Below are 22762 nucleotides of genomic sequence, written 5' to 3'. Positions count from 1 at the left end.
TTTATATTTCTATTCACTTGAAATATGCAGAAGGGAAGACATCTTATGGTTCACATGGATCCACAGTTGATTGTTTCCTCAATTGATACCCTACATTTAGAAATAATTGACACATGTTTTGCGTTTCTTCCGACAGTACCTGAGGAACTTCATCAGCAGCGGGCCTCCGGGTTACGCCCCGTACTGTGAGGAGAGACTGAGACGCACGTTTGTCAACGGCACGAGGACACAGCCTCCCTCCTGGCTGGAGCTGCAGGTACAAACACAAAGAGAGATGGCAGAAAACGGATCACAGGAATATTAAAATATTATTTTAAGCTTGCTTTGTTGATAGTTAGAAGACATGAGATTGGACATCCACTCCCTTCAATGTCAAATCATTCTAATACTGTTTATATTTTCAAGATGTAACCACTTTATAGCTTTATAATTTATAATGGTGATACACTTGAAATGTTACACACACACACGCGCGCGCACACACACACACATACAAAATATTGTGCACAAGAGATGAACAATTTATCTTTATGGTTTTTAATAATGGCACCAAACCATTGCTATACTACAAGCACAGAACATCATTTCTAATTGATGTATTATATATATACAGATTTCAGAAAAAAGGCAATTCAAAGCGCTTCACATAAAACATTAAAAGCATTGAGGCAAAGGGCAAAAGAAAGATATCATAAATTGACATAAATACAATCAAATGCAGTCATTAAAAAGCCAAAAGAGTCGTAAATAAACACAAGCTTTATATGAAGAATAAAAATGACATCACAGTGTAAAAATGATTCATAATTTTATTAAATAGAAGGAAGTGGGAAATTGGAAAGTTGAGGGAATTGAGAGACAGGTTCATTAAATGCATTGTAGCGACGAGCATTAAAATAACGTGCTCGACAAAAGAAGAAAAATAGACATAAAAAGTCAGATGTAAGAAATCAAACACGCATCAAACAATACTATTGATTTAATATGAATAAGATTTATGTTAAATAAACAAAATATTGTCGGGGACAAAGGCCAAATGTGGGAAGAAATAAAAAAGGAGCAGTTAATGTGCCGATGTCAGCAGGAGAACACCAGGATGGGATTTCCAAACTAATTGTGCGTCTTTAAGCAAAAGGTTTTTCACTCTGAGACAAAGCGGGCTAAAGTTCTGGGTCCTCTCTCCAGGCCACCAAGTCCAAGAAGCCCATCATGCTGCCGGTGACTTTCATGGACGGCACCACCAAAACACTGCTGACGGACTCCGCCACCACGGCCAAGGAGCTCTGCAACGCCCTGTCCGACAAAATCAACCTGCGGGACCGCTTTGGGTTCTCACTCTACATCGCACTGTTTGACAAGGTGGCCACACACACAAACACACAAACACAACACACACACCAACACACACCAAAATATAGAAACAATGGTTTTTTTGTATCAGTTTGTATTGGTTCTTATCTGATTAATTATAGCAAATTACAAAGAGAATGAACAGAGAGTATAGAAAAATATAACTTAAGAAATACAAAATAATTTCAAAAAGCTCTAGAAAATCTTTAAAAACAATAACAGTATGTATTAGTAGAGTTTGGAGTATTCAAAACAGGATAACAGGAAATGGATTTTTGTGGAAAAAATATCAGATGCAGATTATTCCTAAAACTGGTCCTTTAAAATATATTCATAATGCTTATTTATTTTGACATTAATATAAAAAATATATATAGATTAAAGTGCAGAGATAACAAACTGGCTGGTTAGTAATATTGTTAGATTTTGCACTAGTGAAACTAAATCAAATAGGGTAATAATATTAGTAAATGAGGGATGCTTCTGCTGCAGGTCTCGTCTTTGGGCAGCGGGAACGACCATGTGATGGACGCCGTGTCGCAGTGCGAGCAGTACGCAAAGGAGCAGGGAGCCCAGGAGAGGAACGCCCCCTGGAGGCTGTTCTTCAGGAAGGAGATCTTCACGCCCTGGCACACGCCCACCGAGGACCAGGTCGCCACCAACCTCATCTACCAACAAACCGTCAGGGGCGTCAAGTTCGGGGAGTACCGCTGCGACAGAGTGCGTTTCTTTGGTTTCATTTTTCACCTTAAATAATTGACATTTTGCTGATATGAGATTATTCGTTCTCTTGCTGAGAGTTTGATGAGGAAACTGATACCACTGCCATGTCTGCATGCCGAGAAGGAAGCGGGCACTTCTTTAATACATCATGAAACAACATATCTCATAGAAGAAGCTAAAGTACTGTCATTCCACAGTGTGTTGTTGTTTTTAGGTACTAATAATAGTAAGAACTTCACATCTAAAATAAATCTTCCAACAACATATGGGTCTGTCTGCGTCCCCAGGACGACCTGGCAGAGCTGGCTTCTCAGCAGTATTACGTGGACTACGGGTCGGAGATCCTTCTGGAGCGCCTGCTGAGCCTCATCCCCTCCTACGTCCCTGATAGAGACATCAGCAGCTCCAGGACGGTGGAGAAATGGGCTCATTTCATCATGGCCGCACACAAAAAGGTGTTTGTCATCTGTCGACGTCCTCCCATTGAATTCATCCGGGAGGGAATCTGGAGCTTTTAGCCAGGTCTCCAGGGACGGTCCCTCAGTCCACCTCTATGATTTAGTCTGGGATAACTCAGAACTTATTACAGGGATTGACATGAAATGTTCAGACATCAATGGTCCTCAGAGGAAGAATAATTTTTTCCTTATGTGAGCCTTCATCATGTCTTCGAGCACCAACTGCAGATTGACATTTTGGGGTTTTAGTGAAATGTTGACTTTTTTTAGCATGCTAACACGCTAAACTAAGATGGTGAACATTATACCTACTTACTACACAGAACAGCGAGCAGCATGGTAGAAGGCTGAGGAAGGAAACACATTTGTGTTCATCTGCATTTTTGAACATGTATGTGCACTTGTGAAGTTACTTGGTGATGTATGCATGTAGATTAAAGCATGTCATTTAAATGTATACATATTTTGTCTATACATATTATCAAGTACGCATGAAATTTATTTTTCTTTGCATAATGCACACATTTGTCTCATGTTCAGATGACCTAACTGGTTAATTTTAAACCTTCAGTTGCTTAAAATCTACCTTTTGTCCTTCATCAATTTTGCCCCGAAACCTGAAAGTATTTTAATAATTTGTCCTTAAAGTCCACAAGGGATGTTCTGCTTGGTTTGTTTGCATTCATATTGGAGGGCAATCATTTCAAAAAAGGGAAACCATTGACTGTGACCATAATAAAACTTCTCTCACTCTTTCTCTGTCCCTCTCTCACTCGCTTGCTCGCTGCTCAGGGCATCTACACCCAGAAGAGATTCGACCCTCAAAAGGTGAAGGAGGAAGTGGTGGACTTTGCTCGACACAAGTGGCCTTTGCTTTTCTCTCGTTTCTACGAAGCCTTCAAGTTCTCAGGTGATAATCTACAACCTCTTTCAGTTATTAGTTTACTTTTAGTTAAGTCGGTCAACCTGGCCGAGCTTGTACAAATATTAATAAGATATCTAGGTGCACGAAAATGAGTATCTACTACATGAAATAATGCATAAGTTAACCTATTACAATACAAACCTTAAAGGAATAATATGCATTTCTGGTTGACAGATGTGTAGTCATTTCTGAATAAATAAACTGGAATGTAAACATGAATAAATGAGATGTATGCGTAGTGAGAAGTAATACATACAGAGATGTAAGCAGTTAGTTAACAGTCGTAAACGTATTCTTAAGAAAAAATAAGATCCTTTAGTTGAAGAAATTACCTGTGGAAATGTGGATAAGATGAGATAGAACTGCAGCACAAAGTAGGAAAGAGTCCAAATTAAATATTAATAATAACGTGCAAAAATGTAAACGATCATATAATTGAATAGTTCGTTTGGGCTACACAGGAACAACAACACGAGTCAGTCGCTGTCCAACCTGTACATCCTGCATCATATTTTTCCCCATGATCCTGCATTGTGGTACAACAAATCCGTGTTGAAATCGGCAGGACGAGAGCTAGTTAGCATTAGCTGTTGGCAGCCGGTGGGCAGCAAAAGTCCTGCTCAGCTCCATATTGTAGCTATGTACTGATTTAAAGATGGGTACTCTGGTAAAAGCTTACACAATCAATAAGTTGGATTTATATAAAACTGACAATTGTATCACAACACAGTCCCTTCTAGGAGCCTTTTCTAAGCAATTACATATTGACAGTTATTAGAAACTGTGGGACGCATATCATACAGGATGTCTGAACATGATGTCACAGATGTTGGTTCTGTGAGAGAGACTCCTTTAGGTGGAAAAGCTTCATCCCGTCCTTTGCCTCTCAGGTCCCAGTCTGCCCAAAAACGACCTGATCGTCGCCGTCAACTGGACCGGGGTTTATTTTGTAGACGAGCAGGAGCAGGTCCTCCTGGAGCTCTCCTTCCCAGAGATCACTGCTGTTTCCAGCAGCAGGTGAGGCATGCTGGGAGCTGGAGTCACTCAACACTGCACCCTTGTATCCATCCCTGTCCTTTCTTTCATTCCTCCGTCATCCACTTCCTGTACAGTTCCTTATCTCTGTTAGTTGTGTGTTTTCTTGACAAAATGTATTATTATTAGACTTTTCTTCCACCCAGCACATCCTCTGCTTTCTCCTCTTTCAACAATGAATGACTTCAGGAAATGCCCAATAAAACCGTTGGTTTACTTTCAAGTGTCTCAAACTCGTCAGGTGTCGTTGTTATCGAGGCACAAAGTCAGTTTCCTACAGAAAGTCAACATTTGTGTCTTTTAGCCATGAGGTCAAAGGCCAGTAACAGTAATCAAGTATTAATCCAACCCAAACCATGATCTCCCCTAACTTTAACCAAATCATCTTTTAGCCGAAACATTTAGCATCAGGACTGACTGGACTTCCACAAAAAAATAAAAGGTGGCCCCTTTTTGTCACAAACGATGTTTTGCCGCTGATCAGAAGATGCTCAATGTGTCGTTCTGCAGAGCGCCGGCAGAGCGTTTATTCTGTTGTTTCATTTGGAGGACTGCTTCTGCTTTCAGTGGAGGAAAGTTACAGAGTCAGAGTTTCACTTTGGCGACCATCAAAGGGGACGAGTACACCTTCACCTCCAACAACGCTGAGGACATCCGTGACCTGGTGGTGACCTTCCTGGAAGGCCTGAGGAAGAGGTCAAAGTTTGTGGTCGCGCTGCAGGACAACCCCAACCCCAGTATGTTGTTTTCTGTTTCCTCATGCGCAAGAAAGGGATTGGAAGTATGGTGACGTCATCTCAACACATTGATGTGGGAAACATGTTCTAAATTCACACTATTACTCTGCAGGCACCAACTGAAAATCTACCTGTGACATATATGAAATCTAATTAATATAGTGGAAATGCATTTTAGAATATTTTAAATCAGAGTAAAAAAAATGCCCTGAAGTCTGTAATTGTGACAAATATTTTTATTGTATATAGAATAAGAATTTATATGGCCGTACAGGTAATGTTTGGCATTTTGTCTCATCAAGATAATAGAAAATAATAATTTATGCAACTAATCTATAGTGTAAACTCCAGCTGGTTTGTCTTGTGTGTGACTGTAATCCTCTTTTTAATTAAGAATTTGTTTGTTTGTTTTGTTTGTTTGTTTTTACACGAGAACTTTGGCAAAGTTTCCGTAGTTTTGGTCCTGAAATGCACTCAAAATGTGTGCAGAATACAATTTACACATTAAAATAAGTATGAAACACCTTTTTAAGGTACATTATGTGTTTATATTTCCATCAAACTGTTTCACAGTAATATCCTGTAAATAAAATACTCGTAGTAAGAGGACCAATACCAGTCATTCCTCTCACCTCAAACTGCCTTTTCTTTCTCCTCAGCTGGGGAGGAGTCCACGTTCCTGAGTTTTCTGAAGGGAGACCTGATCCTGTTGGACCAGGACACCGGCGAGCAGGTGCTCAACTCTGGTTGGGCGCACGGTGTCAACGAACGAACCAATCAGAGAGGAGATTTCCCAGCCGACTGCGTCTATGTCCTGCCCTGCGTGACCCGACCTCAGCAAGAAATATTGGTGAGAAAGAAGAGACCACATCTTTTATGACATGAGCTCGTCTTTACAGCTCTGACTTCCTCCTCTCACTGCTTCAATGGTGAGAAGCTGTTTCATGTCATCGGCTCAGCTCATTCTGCAGCAAGCTGGAACTTTATTTGAGAGTTTTGTATCCAAAAGTATTTTTGGATTAGACAAAAATTTGCCACAGTTCAACCAAAAGCGTCAGAACAAAATATCTTATATTTTATATATGTATTATATTATTATTATTATTATTATTATTATTATTGTTATATTTAATGTATATATACAGCATAATAGATGCAGTGTGCTGCTGTGAAGCGCTGGGGCTTCAGTGTCTTGCTCAAGGACACTTCAACATGCAAACTACGGGTAGATCAGGGATCGAACTGCTACCTTGTGTTTTCATGACGAACACTCTCCCCATGAACATGATAACTTCACATGATACAAAGTACACGGACATTAAACCTCATTAATAAATACATGGCAAATGTATGGAAGCCCAACACAAAAAAAATTAGGACCACAAAAAAAAAAAATTAGGATCAAAAAAAAAAAAAAAATAGGGACAGAAAAAAAAATCTTTTCGTTGACGAAAATAAAAAAAACATCTAAGTACAGGTCAAAAAATAGTCCAATCTTGTTTGAATTCACGTATTCTTTTAGTTTAGCATTGCAAGCACTGTTTTATATTCAAGTGCTCCTGTCATTTACCAAAAGATAGCTTGGCAATGTCAACCACCTGTACGCTTATTGATGGGTTAGTTTAAAGTAAATAATTCATTCAATATATGTGTGGACTTTGCATTTTACTCAGTTCTTAAAAATGGCCAATGGAAGGACAACAATGTACTTTGTGTGTACATATATTAGCTACAATTATATTTAGGCTGTAAAATTATACTGTAATGTTGACATTTGTAGTCAGTAGTCAAGTTCTCATTTCTCTCCTGCAATGAAACGTTTTTTGTTTTTTTTGTTGCCTTTTTTCAAGTCAACGAAAAACTAACAGACAACAAAAAAAAAAGATGATTTTTTTTTTAGTCCTAATTTTTTTTTTTGGTCTTAATTATTATTTTTTTTTTTTTTTTGGTCCTAATTTTTTTTTATTTTGGTCCTAAATTTTTTGGTGTGTGTTGCGGTAATGGGCTTCTATACAAATGCCTGTAGTTTTGTAGAAATGTTTACGTTACGTTGTTAACAGGTTAACAACTCTGCGATTCTTGGGGTTCTGCTAAAAGCCTCCGTGAAGCGTCTTTTCTGCTGTTGTGTCTCTCAAAACAGAAAGTAGATCTAAGCTCATCAATGTTTTATTCTTTCACACCATTTAACAGTATTTTTGATGGAGTATCGAGTATTTTTTTTCTATAAAATGGGCCAGCACACAGTAGACTTTAAAATGACATGTCATAGTTGACCGATGATGAAATATGAATTATGAAAGGAACTTGACCAATAAACTTTGACTTTTGTTCGGACAAACCTCCTGGAAGTCCCTTTATAAAAACATGCTCGGTCAAATGACTGTAATCGGATGCGATCCAACCAATCAGGCGCTGGTTACCATGACGCCGGACCAGCGGCAGGAGTCGGCTCGTGTTTCGCTGATCGTCCTGCCGGAGAGCGACGACAGGATGAAACCCTACACGCTGGAGGAGTTCTCCTACGACTACTTCAGGTACACACACACACACACACACACACACACACACAACACACACACACACACACACACACACACCCACACACACACACACACACACATACTGTGACTCCTTATACTTCAAAAGAGCTTTCAGTGCGGACACAAGCGACGGTAAGTCCTCCTAAAGTCAGTTATGGAGCAGCTCAGGGATCAGTCCTTGGCCCTGCAGTGATCTTAATTAACCCTTCAAATAGACTAATTAAAAAAAAAAACCCAGAATGACTGATTTTAACTACAGCAAGTGAGTGAGATCGTCTCTCTGGAAACTTCCTGCAGTTAAAGTCCGACCATTCAGAAGGTTTCATCCTCACATGTCCGTCTTTGACCAGTAAACACAGATTGGATGGACACACGGTCATGTCAGCATGTGCCTTGCTTCTTCCAGGCCTCCTCCCAAACACACCCTGAGCCGGGTGATGGTCACTAAGAACCGGGGAAAGGACAAGATGTGGAGCTGCACCAGAGAGCCGCTGAAGCAGCCGCTGCTGAAGAAAGTCGTCAACCACGAGGAGCTGGCTCAGGACGCCTGCATGTCCTTCATAGATATCTTTTCAAAACCAGCCGACGTGATGCGGTTTCAGACTGATCGTCTTGCTCATTTCAACTCTAACACCATTTTACCATCACGGCACATTTGGCCCCATTTTTAGGTTTTGACCACCACAGAAAGTGTCGTCCAGTGCATGTCTTATACTTTTAGTGAAGTAAATGAAACCCGCACAGAGTATTAAAGATCAGAATGTTTCCTCGTCTTGATTCCACACGTCTGTGTGGAAACCATATCTTACCACAGATTTACTTTCTATGCTGGACTCCCAAGCTTGATGAATGTTGGTAGAATTCGCGCTCTGTCTCACACCCGGATATCCATGCCCATTCTCTGCTTTGTATTCGAGCTAATCCGGTTGTTTTGTTCCTTGACATTTGTCCCACCGATGATGAAGTACATGGGCGACTACCCGTCCAAGCGCACACGCTCCGTCAACGAGCTGACGGACCAGATCTTTGAAGGAGCGCTGAAGGCAGAACCTCTGAAAGACGAGATCTACTGTCAGATCATCAAGCAGCTCACCGACAACAATGTCAAGTGTGTAAACTTATCAGCCTGAATATAAACGATGATAATAATTGTAAGGTTTACACTTGCATTCAAACTTTTCCATGAAGTCACCAGATTTAAATCTGAATCTACTTCTGAGTTATAATGAAAGTACTACGTTTTTTTGTATTTATTATGAATTACTCTTATTACTTTTTTTTTTCTTTTTTTAATTGCAAATGTAAAAAATTTGTATAAACTTGTGAATCTTCTGGCTCCTTCGTAAGATATTATCATGGTCACCGTTTTCTAAGATTTCAAATCTGTTCCCCGGTGTTTGCGCTCGGTGTTCATGAACCCTCAGTCTCCAGTTTTCACAGTGTGGAGCAGGCGGAACCTGCAGATGTTCCCCAGCAGACTCTGAACATGACTTGTTTTGTGCTGCTGTTGCAGGTACAGTGAGGAGAAAGGCTGGGAACTGCTGTGGTTGTGTACTGGTCTGTTTCCTCCCAGTAACGCGCTGCTGCCACACATCCAGCGCTTCCTCCAGTCCAAGAAGCACCACCCCCTCTCTGGAGACTGCATGCAGAGGCTGCACAAGGCTTTACGGTAGGACGACACGCCTTCATTTCAGCTGATGGTTGTTGAAGGAACATGTAGAACGTCAGGTTCACTTTGAGTTGATTGACAGTAAAAGACCTCACACACACACCACCAGCAGCAGATTGGCTGCTCCATCCCCGGCCCCTGATTTTCTTTTTTCTTTTGTTGTCATCATGGTAACAGTAACGGATCCAGGAAGTACCCCCCTCATCTGGTGGAAGTGGAGGCGATCCAACACAAGACAACCCAGATCTTCCACAAAGTTTACTTCCCGGACGATACGGACGAGGTCAGACTCCCACTCGTACAGATTCCCACTCATCCAAAAGGAAATTAAACAATTGACAACGCATGTGCTCTCAAAACCTACAGGCGTTCGAGGTGGAGTCCAGCACCAAAGCAAAGGATTTCTGTCAGAACATCTCCACCAGACTGCTGCTCAAATCCCCAGAAGGCTTCAGCCTCTTCGTTAAGATCTCAGACAAGGTCAGAGGTCAAGCAGTGTTTCTCAGAAAGTATTTCACATCATTCCAGTGTCACGAGGCTCGATACATTTTTGTCGAAGTAGAAAACTGTATATGACCATTATTACTGTGTGTGTGTGTGTGTGTGTGTGTGTGTGTGTGTGTGTGTGTGTGTGTGTGTGTGTGTGTGTGTGTGTGTGTGTGTGTGTGTGTGTGTGCATGTCTGTGTGTGTGTAGGTGATCAGTGTGCCAGAGGGGGATTTCTTCTTTGACTTTGTCAGACATTTGACGGACTGGATCAAGAAATCTCGCCCTGCTAAAGACGGTTGGTACTGCTGTTAATGATGCGAGTCCTCGCATGCTCTGACTAAACCTCGTCCTGCTGTTTTAGCAGGAAGTTACTAGAAAAATATAACACATAAGTAGTTCTGGACTACCCACAATAAAGCCTGGTTGGGTCCCTCGGGACACGTTTCAAATTCAAATGTGAACGTTCGACTTCCCTCGACGTTCCAGTCAGAAGCTCTCATGGATTTTTCAGGTTTTCTACAACCACCAACTGAAGGCTTTTTATAAACGTCATGACAATTGTAGACAAATCTGCAATTTAAAACGCATCAAACTAATATACCGCCAGGGCTATAAAGGTGATCACACTTAAATGTCTCCCTCTTCCCGTCTGACCTTGCAGGAATCGTTCCCTCTCTGACTTATCAGGTGTTCTTCATGAAGAAGCTGTGGACCAACACGGTTCCAGGGAAAGACTCCTTCGCCGACTCTATCTTCCACTACTATCAGGTCGGTGATCAGGGACTTGAAAATACTTCTAAAGTTTCATTCAGCAACTCATTCATACAGCACTACTTCTCTGGGCTTACAACAGTCTCAATAGAGTTAAGAATGTGCACAAAGACTCACAAATGTGCACAAAGACTCACAAATGCGCATAAAGATTTACAAATGCGCACAGAACAATTCACAAATATATTTGATTTACAAATACATTCAAATGATTTATATAAATGTAAAAAAAAAAAATCACAAACCTATTTCTAAATGTATGTATTTATTTATTTATTTGTGGATCGCACTGCATTTGTGGCTCCACATTTACAAGTTGCTTTTTTGAGACTCCCCTGGCTCGATTCGCAAATGTCATTTTTCAAACTGGATATTCCCGTAGCCAATCAGACGTTACTCATGCGGTCGAACTGTTTTGGTGCTAGAAATTGTTTTACCAAAGGGTTTTAGCTTCATAAAAGCAGTGGAATATGTGAATAAAATGGTAGACACAGATAATGATACACAGAGCGTCTTAACGAATCTGGGAAACGCGGCCATTGTGTGTGCGGCGCGGCGCCGTCTCACTCGATTCCGACCCTTTAGTGAAAGAGTTACTGATCCGACAAGTCTGAATCTGTGAATCTCTTCCCAACTTTACCGGACTACGCCATTGTTTGACTTCTGACTTCACCTCCGCAAATTGCGTAACTGTACGCCGCCGCCCCCCTCGTGGGTAGAGGAGGGGGAGCTGCACTCATGTGATTGGTTGAAAATGATGGCGACATCTGATTGGCTACGGGAATATCCAGTTTGAAAAAAAGACATTTGCGAACTGTTATGTGTGCATTTGTAAATCTTTATGCACATTTGTGAATCTTTGTGCACATTTGTAACTGTATTGAGATTGTTCTAAACCAATATACTTCCCCCTCCTCTTTTCATCAGGAGCTGCCGAAGTACTTGCGTGGCTACCACAAGTGTTCACGGGAAGAGGTTTTCCAACTCGCAGCGCTCATCTACCGTGTCAAGTTTGAGGATGACAAATCCCACTTTCCTACAATTCCCAAAATGCTTCGGGAGCTGGTTCCTCAGGATCTCATCCGTCAGATGTCCCCAGATGACTGGAAAAGGGTAAACCTGCATACGTAGCCAGAATAATAATATAACATAATTCCCTTTTTCATTTACCTTGCTGTATCCTAAAGACACATGTGTCATTTTGTGAATATTTGCTGTATTAAGATTAGATATATTATAACTCAAGTCCGGTATTGGATGTGTACAACCGGACCGGTTATGTGAAGGTTACAGCACACAGGAAGGGAGCGACTGTGTTCACCAACAAGTCACAGCTCCTTAAAGTCATGTTGGGCTGTGTGTGTGTGTGTGTGTGTGTGTGTGTGTGTGTGTGTGTGTGTGTGTGTGTGTGTGTGTGTGGCGTGTTGCAGTCGGTGGTTGCATACTTCAACAAGCAGGCTGGTAAATCAAGAGAAGAAGCCAAACTGATGTTCCTGAAGACCATTTACAAATGGCCGACCTTTGGCTCCGCCTTCTTCGAGGTCAAGGTAAACCCCGCTGGAGCCTCTCACTTCCTGTCTCGCTGGGCGCTTCTTCTTTGTCGTATTTTTCCTGATTCTACACAAAGCTCAGTAACAATGCACTGCATGCAGGACTTAACTTTTCACAGTATGGTGTCAGTCATTTGACTGAAGTAAAGGATCTTAATTCTTATTTCACCGCTGTAAGAACCTGCATCCTCCTCATCAAGCCCACTAAACAAACGATTGTCTTCTGAGTCATGGCCAAACAGAGGTTTTAGAGGGTGTGGCTTTACCTATCTGGAAACCTCAGCAGCACCTCTCGTGTTGGTTATAGTTCCTCCCACATAAGAGGAATATATGCAGGGAAAATACGGGATGAAGGGAAACGAGCACACACCTCGTGACACCAGACGTCCTCATATTCACCATGAGCTGTGGAGAGAAGCATTACCTCTCTACATCTAGACATGCTACGATCTAAAAGATGCTCAATGGATATCTAGATGTCATGACTACAGTAATTGTTTGTCCCTAGCAAACCACAGAACCCAACTTCCCAGAGATCCTGCTGATCGCCATCAACAAGCATGGAGTTAGCCTCATCGACCCGAAGACAAAGGTAAGCGTTTGTGTAGAAATAATTGGGTTGTGCACACGGTAAACACACTGGTTAAGCACTTTAAGTATGCGTGGTGGATCAGAGGAGCCTGAAGGTAGCGAGGCTCACCCCGCTCTGTGTTTTGGTGCAGGACGTCCTCACCACTCACCCTTTCACCAAGATCTCCAACTGGAGCAGCGGGAACACCTACTTCCACATCACTATCGGCAACCTGGTCAGAGGAAGCAAATTGCTGTGTGAGACTTCGCTGGTGGGTGGCAGCAACACACACTTTGTTCTGTACATTTTCAAATAAAAGCAGGTGTTGAATTAAAGGTGTTGAATACCTCACGGCTCACATGATAAACTGTCTCCTCCTTCTCTCACTTGCTTTCTTTAAACACAAATGTCAGTCAGCTTTGAATTCTAGTTGTTTCTGCTTTGAAGTTTTTCTTGATTGAAACCATCACCGATGAAACTCAATACTTCCCATACATTTTTCACAATAGAAGCATACCGAAAATGTGTTTCAATTAGACTTTACATCAAGAAAAACAGCTAAGTGGAACGACTATAATGTAATCTGTTAGAAAAGAGAACCAGAGTGGTGAGTATGACATGACTGTTGTGCTCTTAAGACGTGTACTTTACTTAATTGATCAAGAAAAACATCAGAAAACTGTTTATTAAACAAAGAAAAATAACAAATCTGCAGATGAATTGACATTAAATGCAGTCCTAGAAATCGGATCTGAAACACATTTATGTTGACATAAATGATGTAACTATCAAAGCACAACCTAAAAAAGCTGTTCAAATGAATAGACTGAAGACGTCAGCTTGTATTTTGAACGTGTTTCATTTCTCCTGCAGGGCTACAAAATGGACGACCTGCTGACCTCCTACATCAGCCAGATGCTGACCACCATGAACAAGCAGCGCTCCGGGCCGCGCCAGAGCAAGTGAACTTCTTACTGGCAGGAGGCCGCCGAGCTCGTTCGGCTCCTGCGCCCCATTGGCCAGCCCTGCAGCTGGGGGCGGACCTTTGCCAAGCAGTTGTGGACGATGAGCCGCAGTTCCTCTGCGAGCTCGGACGGGTCAAATCTCACCGGGGAGAGTTCGGCTGCCGGCAGCGACGACCCCGGCGAAGGCCCCAGCAGCTACCACCACTACAGCCACGATGAAGATGAGCCGTCCAGTGAGGATGACTACCTCTAAAACCTCCAAACTCTCCGTCCAAGAGGGCGTCTTCATGGTTTGGTTCAGGACCTGAAGTCAGAACTGCTTGTCCAGAAATACAGTGTTCATGTTGCACAACGACAGTGTTGAGCAAAGCCCTGAGTGCTTCACCACGCTCTGCCTTTATTCATTTCATTCACTACATTACGAGGATTTCTATCTACAGCTGGAAATACTGATACCCATGGAATAGCTTTGTCAATAAATGCATCTAATACATAATTGTACCCTTATCTTTCTTTGACTGAAAAGGGTATTTCATGTAAAAAGTCTTTCACCTGATTTGGTCAAAACAGCAGAGACCCCTCAGAGTTACCACGTCACCATGCCGACGGGAGGATTCCACTCAAAGCGAAGCTCTGACGCTGAGCCTGATGGAGGTCATGACCTCCATCAAGGATGTTGAGATAGACAATATATATATATATATATATATATATATATATATATATATATATATAGTAACGCTGGTATTTGATTAGTGCCAACCATTTTATTTGACGTGTTGACTTTGTTGCTGTTGTGTGTTCAAGTTAAACTTACTTGTAATATGTGCTCTAACTTTCGTATTAAACATTAAATGCATTTGTTCAGACTGATATTTATGAATGAATCGTTCGTTCTTCAGTGTCTAGAACACAGTTGCGACACTGACAGTATAGTAAGAAAAGAAGTATATTATGGCATAAATATGTTTTAAATATCATACTATAGTTATATTAAAATATCAATTCATAGAATGTCATGACAAAAACATATCTCGACGAAAGTCATAAAAAGTCACATTGAGTTGGGTCTGATGGATAAATAGTATAGTATTTTGAAATAAGTCAGAATATAATACTAGTAGTTTAAAAAAAAAAATGCGATTGTAGTCAATTTAATATTTGAATTGTTGTGGAGATTTAGTCCAGAACTGTAGGTTTATGTTTTTTTGTTTGTTTGCTAAATAAAACACAATAAGTGTTTTATTGCTGCACACTTCAGGCATAAAGAACACACAGACAGAGCAACAACCAAACACTTCTTCTAATGTTTTAATACCAGATGACAGTAGCATTTACAATCAGAGAAAAGTTACATTAAAAAAAAAAAAAAAGTGGGAATGCTTCTTAAAAATTGTATATTTTTAATAATTATTCTTTATTATAACTATTACATTAATCTGTAGGGTGTTTTTCCTCTGCAGCAAGTTCAAAGTTGTTGAGTGTTGTCCCCTTAACGTCACAATCTAGAAACTTTGACAGTTTCTTCATCATTTCAGAGAGATTTTCTTGTTGAGAAGATCAGTTTCATCATCACGCTAAAAGTGGAAAGCGTTTTGCAGACATTTAAAGGCAGAGCGCGTCAACCGCCAACGTCTCAGCGCACAGGCCGGTCACATGACACACGACCACAGCTCCCACTCAGGGAACGTTCCCTGGGTCAAACCACTGATGGAGCCAAATTTAAAACAGCTTTGATACGGAGAAAATGGAGATGTGGAGTCAAAAATCAGAACATACTGAGTTTTGCTGAATATATATATATATATCTTTCATCCTTGTTATTTTGATTTTCATGTCTGTGAGCTGCAATTACAGCCAACAAATGTCCCCTTCGGGATGAAGAAATTATCTATCTATCTATCTCTCTATATTTAATAATTCCATTGCACAGACACTGATCTCGAGCATACCCTGTAAGAAAAAATGAATTAAAAAAATCTGCAAACAAGACAGAAATCATCAAACAAAGCCTTGCTCATAAGTTCAGCCCAGAAACAAGAAAAGTGAAGGTGGGCGTCAGATAAGTTTTGCAAAAATATATTTCTTGCTTGGCTGAGTGGCAAGTACCAAGTATGTAATGATTAGCTTATTGACTTCAGAGAGACGACATATTTCAAAAGCCCATCTTCGATGTGGGGTTGTGTTGTACTGCAGTGCTTTGACAGGACACACGGCTCATCCTTCACTGCACTGCAGTTGTGTGCTCTGCCCCAAAAAAACTGCAACGTCTGTTGAAGTCAGGCAAGAAGTCAGCGCTCCGGAGGTCAAACCAGCCCAAGGATGTGTTGATCGTGTACATGCGATGAATACGCTAATGCGTCTTCGATGAAGCTTTGGTTTTGAACCCTCTGGAGTGCCAACTTTTCCCCGGACAGAGCTTTGTTAGTAAAAGCAATAGATTGTGGTTGGAGAGCCGCTTTAATAAAAGCATCTACAAAACTAAAGCTGGACGAGTCCAACACATGCAAGACTGCAAATGCGACACCTCTCCAAAAGTAAAATCCAGCCCGGTGCGGCGGCGTCACCGGACTTGCTCACTCAAAAAGCTCCAGCGGTTGGAAACATCATATTCAATAGAATAAATATGGCTGTGCAGCTATTATGATTGCAGCTAAAATGCTTAGCCTAATATATTCTCAACAGGAACACGAACACAAAGTGCTATCCACTTACTCATGACGACACAATACAGTACATCGAGTCGCTCTGTGGGGCGGTCATGTGACTGAAGACTCAGCTTGAGTTTGATCCTGTTTCGGACTCCAGGACTCAGGACTGTGACCGCCATCTCCATCTTTCCTTTGAGACCGAACAAACTTAATTCAAAAATCTAAACTTAGAAAAAATGCTTTCCAGTGAAAGGCGAGCTGGGTAAAATCATGTGCACATGGATTTGGACTGCAGGTTAAATGTGATGCAAACAGAGCCAAAGTGTTTTATTAATGACACTTGCTGCTGCATGTTGGCAAAAACCTTCAGAGGATCTGACGGTCATGATTCATGAGTCATTCACAAGACACAGAGCTGAAGATCGCTTCAGTCGGGACAACGTAGCGCAGACAGACTTTGTAGTCGTACTTCCATAAAGTACCCGAGGGGAAAGCAGCAGCATCCCGCTGCCTCGTGAGGGAGTATTATGGTCTGGTTTCTCAGAAGCATCTTTACACTTTCGAGAAACCAAAAGAAGAAGCTCACGTTGCATTTGGCACAAATGTCACAACGTTCCTCGTATGCAGTGAGAAGCGCGGCCCTGCTGGATGATCCGTTGACTTCAGTGCTGAACATGAAGAGCGATCAGCTTCTCAAGCCCTCGGGTGAACATTCATTCCGTCAGTGTCCAGTTCACACACCACGTCCAACCACTCAGACACAGACTCAGCGTTCAGACGTGGTTTAAGGTTTAGTCTGATGCGTCTGATACATTACAGTTGAACATAAAAGAATAAAAAGTGAGGCTCCTGGTCCGTTGAGTCCGTTTCATCATCGTCTTTAGCTACTCTGTCGCTCTTCCTCTGACAAACGTTTGGTTTTGATCGACTAGAAGCACGAGACGGACTGCATGAAAGCGACTCAAGTTACTACGGTGGCGTGTGTTGGTTGGTTTCTTCGTTCTTTTGGGAGGTTTGGACTTCATGCTTCCATGAGCTCAGCTGGTGGTGTTGAATAATGAAAATGTTCTGAAGTATATCGCTCTGGGCCTGTGGGCCTGGGGCCGTGTTACTATGCTCACGGGTTCCATTGGAGCGATGAGTTCCTACTAACAACACAATTTGTTCGGCTTTGGTCATTTGTGCATTTCTCACCACACAGGGCTATGTTTGAATGACATCGTGATGACAGGTTACAATAAGCCAGCTGTCAAATCCCATCAAACAACATCATGTATTGTGTGTTAACGTCTTAATGAATAACAACCAAGAACACTCCTATCCAATTTCATTTGTTGCTTATTTTGTCATAAACATTTTGTGTTGTTGACAAATACTTAAGATCTCAAACAAGTTCTCTCTCTCTTTCTGGACCTTTTCTTCCTGCCTCTCTCTCTCCCTCTCTCCTCCAGTCACTCCTCTGTGATGGTGGGCAGGTGAGGGGTACCGGGGGAACCGGGCATGCTCCGCAGGTCGGACCGGACGTTGGTGCTGGAGATGGACCACACGTCGCTCAGCTCTGCAAAAGGGGCAAAAGTCAAAACTGTTTAAAGTTCACATGTCAAGGAGGGGCATTGTGGGTAACACAGATGATACTGGAGGAGGTGCACGAGAATCAAATATGAGGGGCTAATGAAATGAACAATGAAAGTTTTCATTCATGATAAGCAGGTGCAGCCATGCGTCTACAGGGGAGAGGTGAGCTCACTGCTGAGTTGAGTGTACGAGGCACAGAAACATAACTGTATCGGGACTTATATTCAGGACTGGATCCCTCCAGAGATTCAATCACACACAAATCTCTCTCTCTCTCTCTGGGCTTCATCCAGAGCACCTGATAGTTTTCTACACGACACGTGGAAGCTTGCACAGGTCAAACGGGTTCAAAGGTCATACGAGGTCTCCCACAGGGCTCACATGCAAGGCCCAACATGCAGGGTGTCATGGGCTGAAGACCAAGGGGAGGGAGAGGATGAGGACTCCGGCAGGGGAGGTCGGAGTGGAGGGGGCTCCAGCGAACACAGACGACCTCGAAGGAGTCTGACACACACACACACACACACACACACACATCACAGCAGGAGATCAATGCATGCAAAGACAATAATGATCAAAGTAAGGTATCAACGACTAGTCTGTGAGTTCAGTCCAGAGCGTTAGCGTCGTGTTGGACCATCAGCGCTAGCAGCTTCTCTGAGTAAAACTCCTTCATGTTGAGGTTCTGGAGTGTGTTGGTGCTTTGTTTGCTAGATTATGAGATTATGCATTTGCTCAAGACTAGGCGAGACAAACCCAAACTCTGCACTAATCAGCAGGCCTAAGGCTGATATCGATGACCTCAGCCAACCCCCAAAATGGACGAGAAGCTGGACGAGACACGTTGTGTTTGTCCCAACGTATAAAATACACCAACGAACAAAATGCGTCGAATCCACAATAAAATCATGAATTCAGTTTTAAAATCTTTTGTTTGTGTAAAAAAACCCAGATGCAAACATTTTGATCGGTTGTCAAATGATCAAAAGCTCAATAAACAGAATGAAGATCAGCAGCAGACAGACTGCTTTAATCTATAACTCTGTTTTTAACATACGGACCTGTCCGGAACTTGCTGTATGGTCCGTTCTCATGAGTCTGATGGCTGCCGGACCAGAAGGGCAGGCCTCTCTCTCTCCACCTGTGACACACACGCACACACACACACACACACACCAAAGAGAGAGATCAGACCGGCAAAGAATCACCTGGGCCGTGTTCCTCGTACGTGGTTCAACAAAGTCAATCAAAAGTCCTATTATCCAGTTTAACCTAACGAGATGATTGACTACAGGATATGTCGGTTCCCTGAACGTGGATCCTCCCTCAAACGGTCTCGTTTATTCTAGCCAGACGTCCTCAGGATAACTGTGCGTGCCCGCTCCTCTTCAGAAGGGAGAAAAGTCGAACGCCAAATTCATGATGTTGTCTTTCTAAAATGAGAAATAAACTCAGAGAAAGACTGTCTCTTTTCTCTGCTGATGAGCAGAAGTTGATCATGACGACATGTGATGAATTTAAGTCCATAATCATGACAAAATCTGATGGTGCTTTCACATTCAAGCGTAGCGAATATTCGCAACACCTCTTGTTCCTGAATGGAGCGTAGCACCGCCTACGCTTATCGGGATAGAATTATTACAAAATATCAGACAAGTAAATGTGTCAGTGTTGAAAAAAATGTATTGGCTAATTTTAAGTGGCTCATCATGCAAATCAATCAGATTATATTTATTTAAATGTGTCTGCTAGCAGTTGTATACAAATTAATATATAACTATGAGGATATATATGTACTGTATGCACGTATGTATCATGAACTATGTGTATATTCATGTAACCTATGTGTGTTTAGATTACCATATAACTAGAAGTTTGAATATTTGTATGGGTGGATCAGTATGTATACTCGTAATCAGAAATTCAATAAGTTGAAGCAGGGATAATGATTGTTATCTTGAGTCCACCTTCATCGTGTTCTACAGTAATGATATGTATCGTGTACTAATGACTGTCATAGAAGTATGAGTGCTTTCAACACATCCATAAGTTTCTCAAGCGCTAAATAAACCACTCGCAAAAAAGCGAGCTGTGCCTTGGGCTTTTTTACACAATCCTTCTGTGATCCAGTCTGCATGTACAGTATGTATTGTGTACAGTATGTATTGTGTACAGTATGTGAGACGGACAGCGCTCGGCTGCGCCGGTGTTCAATGTACGGCTCCAGAAAGTCTTGGAAATAAATGAGTCCTTGTCGGCAGAATCGATAGCGCTCATATGACGTCATCATGATGTGAGCTCATACAGGAAGTCGTCATGATGTGAGAACGGATTTTGGCGATCTGGAAGAACTCTCTCCCTATAAAACTAATATCACTCTATCAATGAGGAAGGGAGCTGCTTTTTGTCCGGTGGGAGCGGCCAACTTATCCAGTGAACTTCACTAAACCTGCTCTGGACCAGATTGGAGGATTTCAATGTGTTTCTATGGTGACTGATTCAAACTGTCTTTGTGGAACCGAAAAGCCTGATCTACGTCATCTTATCCTGGAAGTTATTCAGCTATATCAGTAAACCGTTTACGTAGAACAGGGCCCAGGTTGACAGAAAGGGATGAATCTACACACACACATTTTTTATTTTATATCCTCAGTGTGAAGGCCTGGTCGTGCGATAACTGTCCTAGCACTGTCCAAGTCATAGCACTGAAAACACATTTGTTTAATGTTTTGGGGGTTAATCTGAACTTTTGTCTCGCCCAATTAAGTTTTTTATTGGCAAATATTATAACATATGATATGATGGCTAATGGAAAAGTACCAGGTTGAAAAATAAGGAAGACAGCCCCGGTTGGGATTTCTGTCCGTCCTGACATGGATCAAGCACACGTTAGTCTTCTCTCTCTTCACATCATACAGTCACAACTCAGATTACATATTAATACATTTTTGAAACCTAATCAGCAGCCGGGATGACTCATCCCTGCACGGCTTCACCTCCCCAACACCAGACGTTACGATTGTGTGTGTGTGTGTGTGTGTGTGTGTGCACGCACCAGTGGAATATGAAAACTGCAAAGATGAGGAAGGCCGACACAGCATCAGTCAGAATCCACATTAAACCATAGTCCTGTGGAGTCTGAAAGAGAGATAGAGGGAGAGAGAGAGGGTTTATTACATCAGCTGAAACAAAGTGTGGACATAAATGTCATGCTTTCATTAGGTAGTGGGCCTGGACCCTGTATTAAAAACGTCATCATCTCATGTGGAGCTGGGCAGACATGTAGGAGGTGAGAGGGTTTACGTAACCATAAGGTCACAGGTCAAACCTTCCAAACACCCACAATACCCGCTGGGACAGAAGTACAAGCCTGGCGATCTTAATGAGTCATGCTCAGCTAAAACATGAGGGAAAGCAAATCAAATAATTTTAAATAATAATAAGGCTTCTCCGTCTGAGAGGCAGTCCACAGAACAAAGTCGCTCTGTGTTGGTAAGAAAGAGTTTGGACCTGAATCTGCTCACCATGAGGAAGAGCGGCTTGTGGATGCTGGACAGGATGTGGACCGAGTTGGTGGTGACGGACTGAGCTCCAGCACACCAGGCCAGAGCGTAGAGCCACGGCTGGCTGACCACGTACAGGTTGGTGCTGATGTTCACCGACTGGTACTTACTGGGAGAGGTGGATTGAAGAGGTTTAAACTGGGATTTATACGCCAACAGTGCTCTTGTGATTATTAATCTGACATATTTGGTTTTCTCACAGAACTATGATTCATTAATTGTACATAATTTAGCCTCATTAAGATTATGAGGAAATGGTGGAGAGGAAGAAGAGAGTGGTATTATATATATATATATATATATATATATATATATATATATATATATATATATATATATATATATATATATATATATTTCACAGTTATAAAATTCCCCTCACTCTAAAACTCAAACACACGCACACACACACACACACACACACACACACAGGTATCCCTATCTGAATGTCTGGCAGATTGTTGAGATGAAAGCGTCCTTTGAAAGTCTAATGACCGTCTGTTGAGGGAAACAGAAGCTGCTCTTTGCCAGGTTTTACAGCCAGGAGTTATATAATCTGGTTATTTATAGTTATATATATATTGAAATAACTCTGTTTTGCACTGAGATCAATGCACACAATGTAGGGTAGTTGCTCTTTTCAGTGTCAGTTATTGGTGATGAATCTAGATCTAATCCTTTATTTATCTGGCTCAGGTAGACAATTCTCATGAAGTTTACTCTTTTAGTTTTTGTTGGTGAATAGTATCAAGACACAGAAACAGTAGGCCCAGACACTGCTCAGATGTATTGCTACTAAATGTAAATGTCACATTTTACAGTGGGATGACATATTGAATTACAAAGACACTAATTACCTGGGCACTGTTCCACGTATGTGGTTTACTGATATAGCTGGAAAATTTCCAGGATAAGACGACGTAGATCAGGCTTTTCGATTCCATGAAGCCAGTTTAGATGAATCGCCATAGTGCATCGTGCAACATTACAGAGTAGCGTAAAAAAAAGTATTTAAAATCGGCACCGAAAGGAAGCACCAAAATCTGCATTTTGTTTCGGTCCGGTATGTATCGGACGTCTTGGAAGCGGTGCCATATTAGCACTGGTTCTTGGTACCCAACCCTACATAAAATTAGCTGATACATTTCCCCAACACTGACACATTTACTTGTCTGACATTTTGCAATGCTC

The 22762-nt window shown here is 41.8% G+C and overlaps 2 protein-coding genes across 4 annotated transcripts in view; one reads left to right on the top strand and one right to left on the bottom strand.

Annotated features, from left to right (window-relative positions):
* Positions 1–14278, top strand: part of myo7aa (myosin VIIAa) — a 39945-nt gene extending 25667 nt beyond the window's left edge. Inside the window, exons 29-49 of the mRNA XM_068584532.1 lie at positions 137–256; positions 1186–1359; positions 1843–2070; positions 2361–2528; positions 3324–3441; positions 4347–4473; positions 5059–5228; positions 5888–6078; positions 7638–7762; positions 8175–8332; positions 8723–8876; positions 9282–9437; positions 9615–9720; positions 9804–9917; positions 10133–10220; positions 10587–10693; positions 11624–11809; positions 12127–12243; positions 12755–12838; positions 12969–13088; positions 13691–14278. Of these exons, the coding sequence (XP_068440633.1) occupies positions 137–256; positions 1186–1359; positions 1843–2070; positions 2361–2528; positions 3324–3441; positions 4347–4473; positions 5059–5228; positions 5888–6078; positions 7638–7762; positions 8175–8332; positions 8723–8876; positions 9282–9437; positions 9615–9720; positions 9804–9917; positions 10133–10220; positions 10587–10693; positions 11624–11809; positions 12127–12243; positions 12755–12838; positions 12969–13088; positions 13691–13783 (2904 nt within the window). The 3' untranslated portion in view covers positions 13784–14278. The remainder of the gene's footprint in view (positions 1–136; positions 257–1185; positions 1360–1842; positions 2071–2360; positions 2529–3323; positions 3442–4346; positions 4474–5058; positions 5229–5887; positions 6079–7637; positions 7763–8174; positions 8333–8722; positions 8877–9281; positions 9438–9614; positions 9721–9803; positions 9918–10132; positions 10221–10586; positions 10694–11623; positions 11810–12126; positions 12244–12754; positions 12839–12968; positions 13089–13690) is intronic.
* Positions 14279–15106: 828 nt separating this feature from the next.
* The window catches only part of gdpd4a (glycerophosphodiester phosphodiesterase domain containing 4a), a 39196-nt gene continuing 31540 nt past the window's right edge, over positions 15107–22762 (bottom strand). For 2 of the 3 annotated variants that reach the window (XM_068585166.1, XM_068585167.1), the window contains exons 14-18: positions 21533–21680; positions 21064–21146; positions 19070–19149; positions 18390–18512; positions 15107–17991 (exon numbers count right to left, since the gene is read on the bottom strand). In XM_068585166.1, the coding sequence (XP_068441267.1) occupies positions 17990–17991; positions 18390–18512; positions 19070–19149; positions 21064–21146; positions 21533–21680 (436 nt within the window). In that variant the 3' untranslated portion in view covers positions 15107–17989. The remainder of the gene's footprint in view (positions 17992–18389; positions 18513–19069; positions 19150–21063; positions 21147–21532; positions 21681–22762) is intronic. The other variant, XM_068585168.1, reaches the window with a different exon arrangement.

This window comes from Clinocottus analis, unplaced genomic scaffold (assembly GCF_023055335.1).
Source record: "Clinocottus analis isolate CAN_PGR_092001 unplaced genomic scaffold, fCliAna1.0.p SCAF_2, whole genome shotgun sequence".
Lineage (NCBI taxonomy): Eukaryota > Metazoa > Chordata > Actinopteri > Perciformes > Cottidae > Clinocottus > Clinocottus analis.
This window is presented reverse-complemented; position numbering and strand designations above follow the sequence as displayed.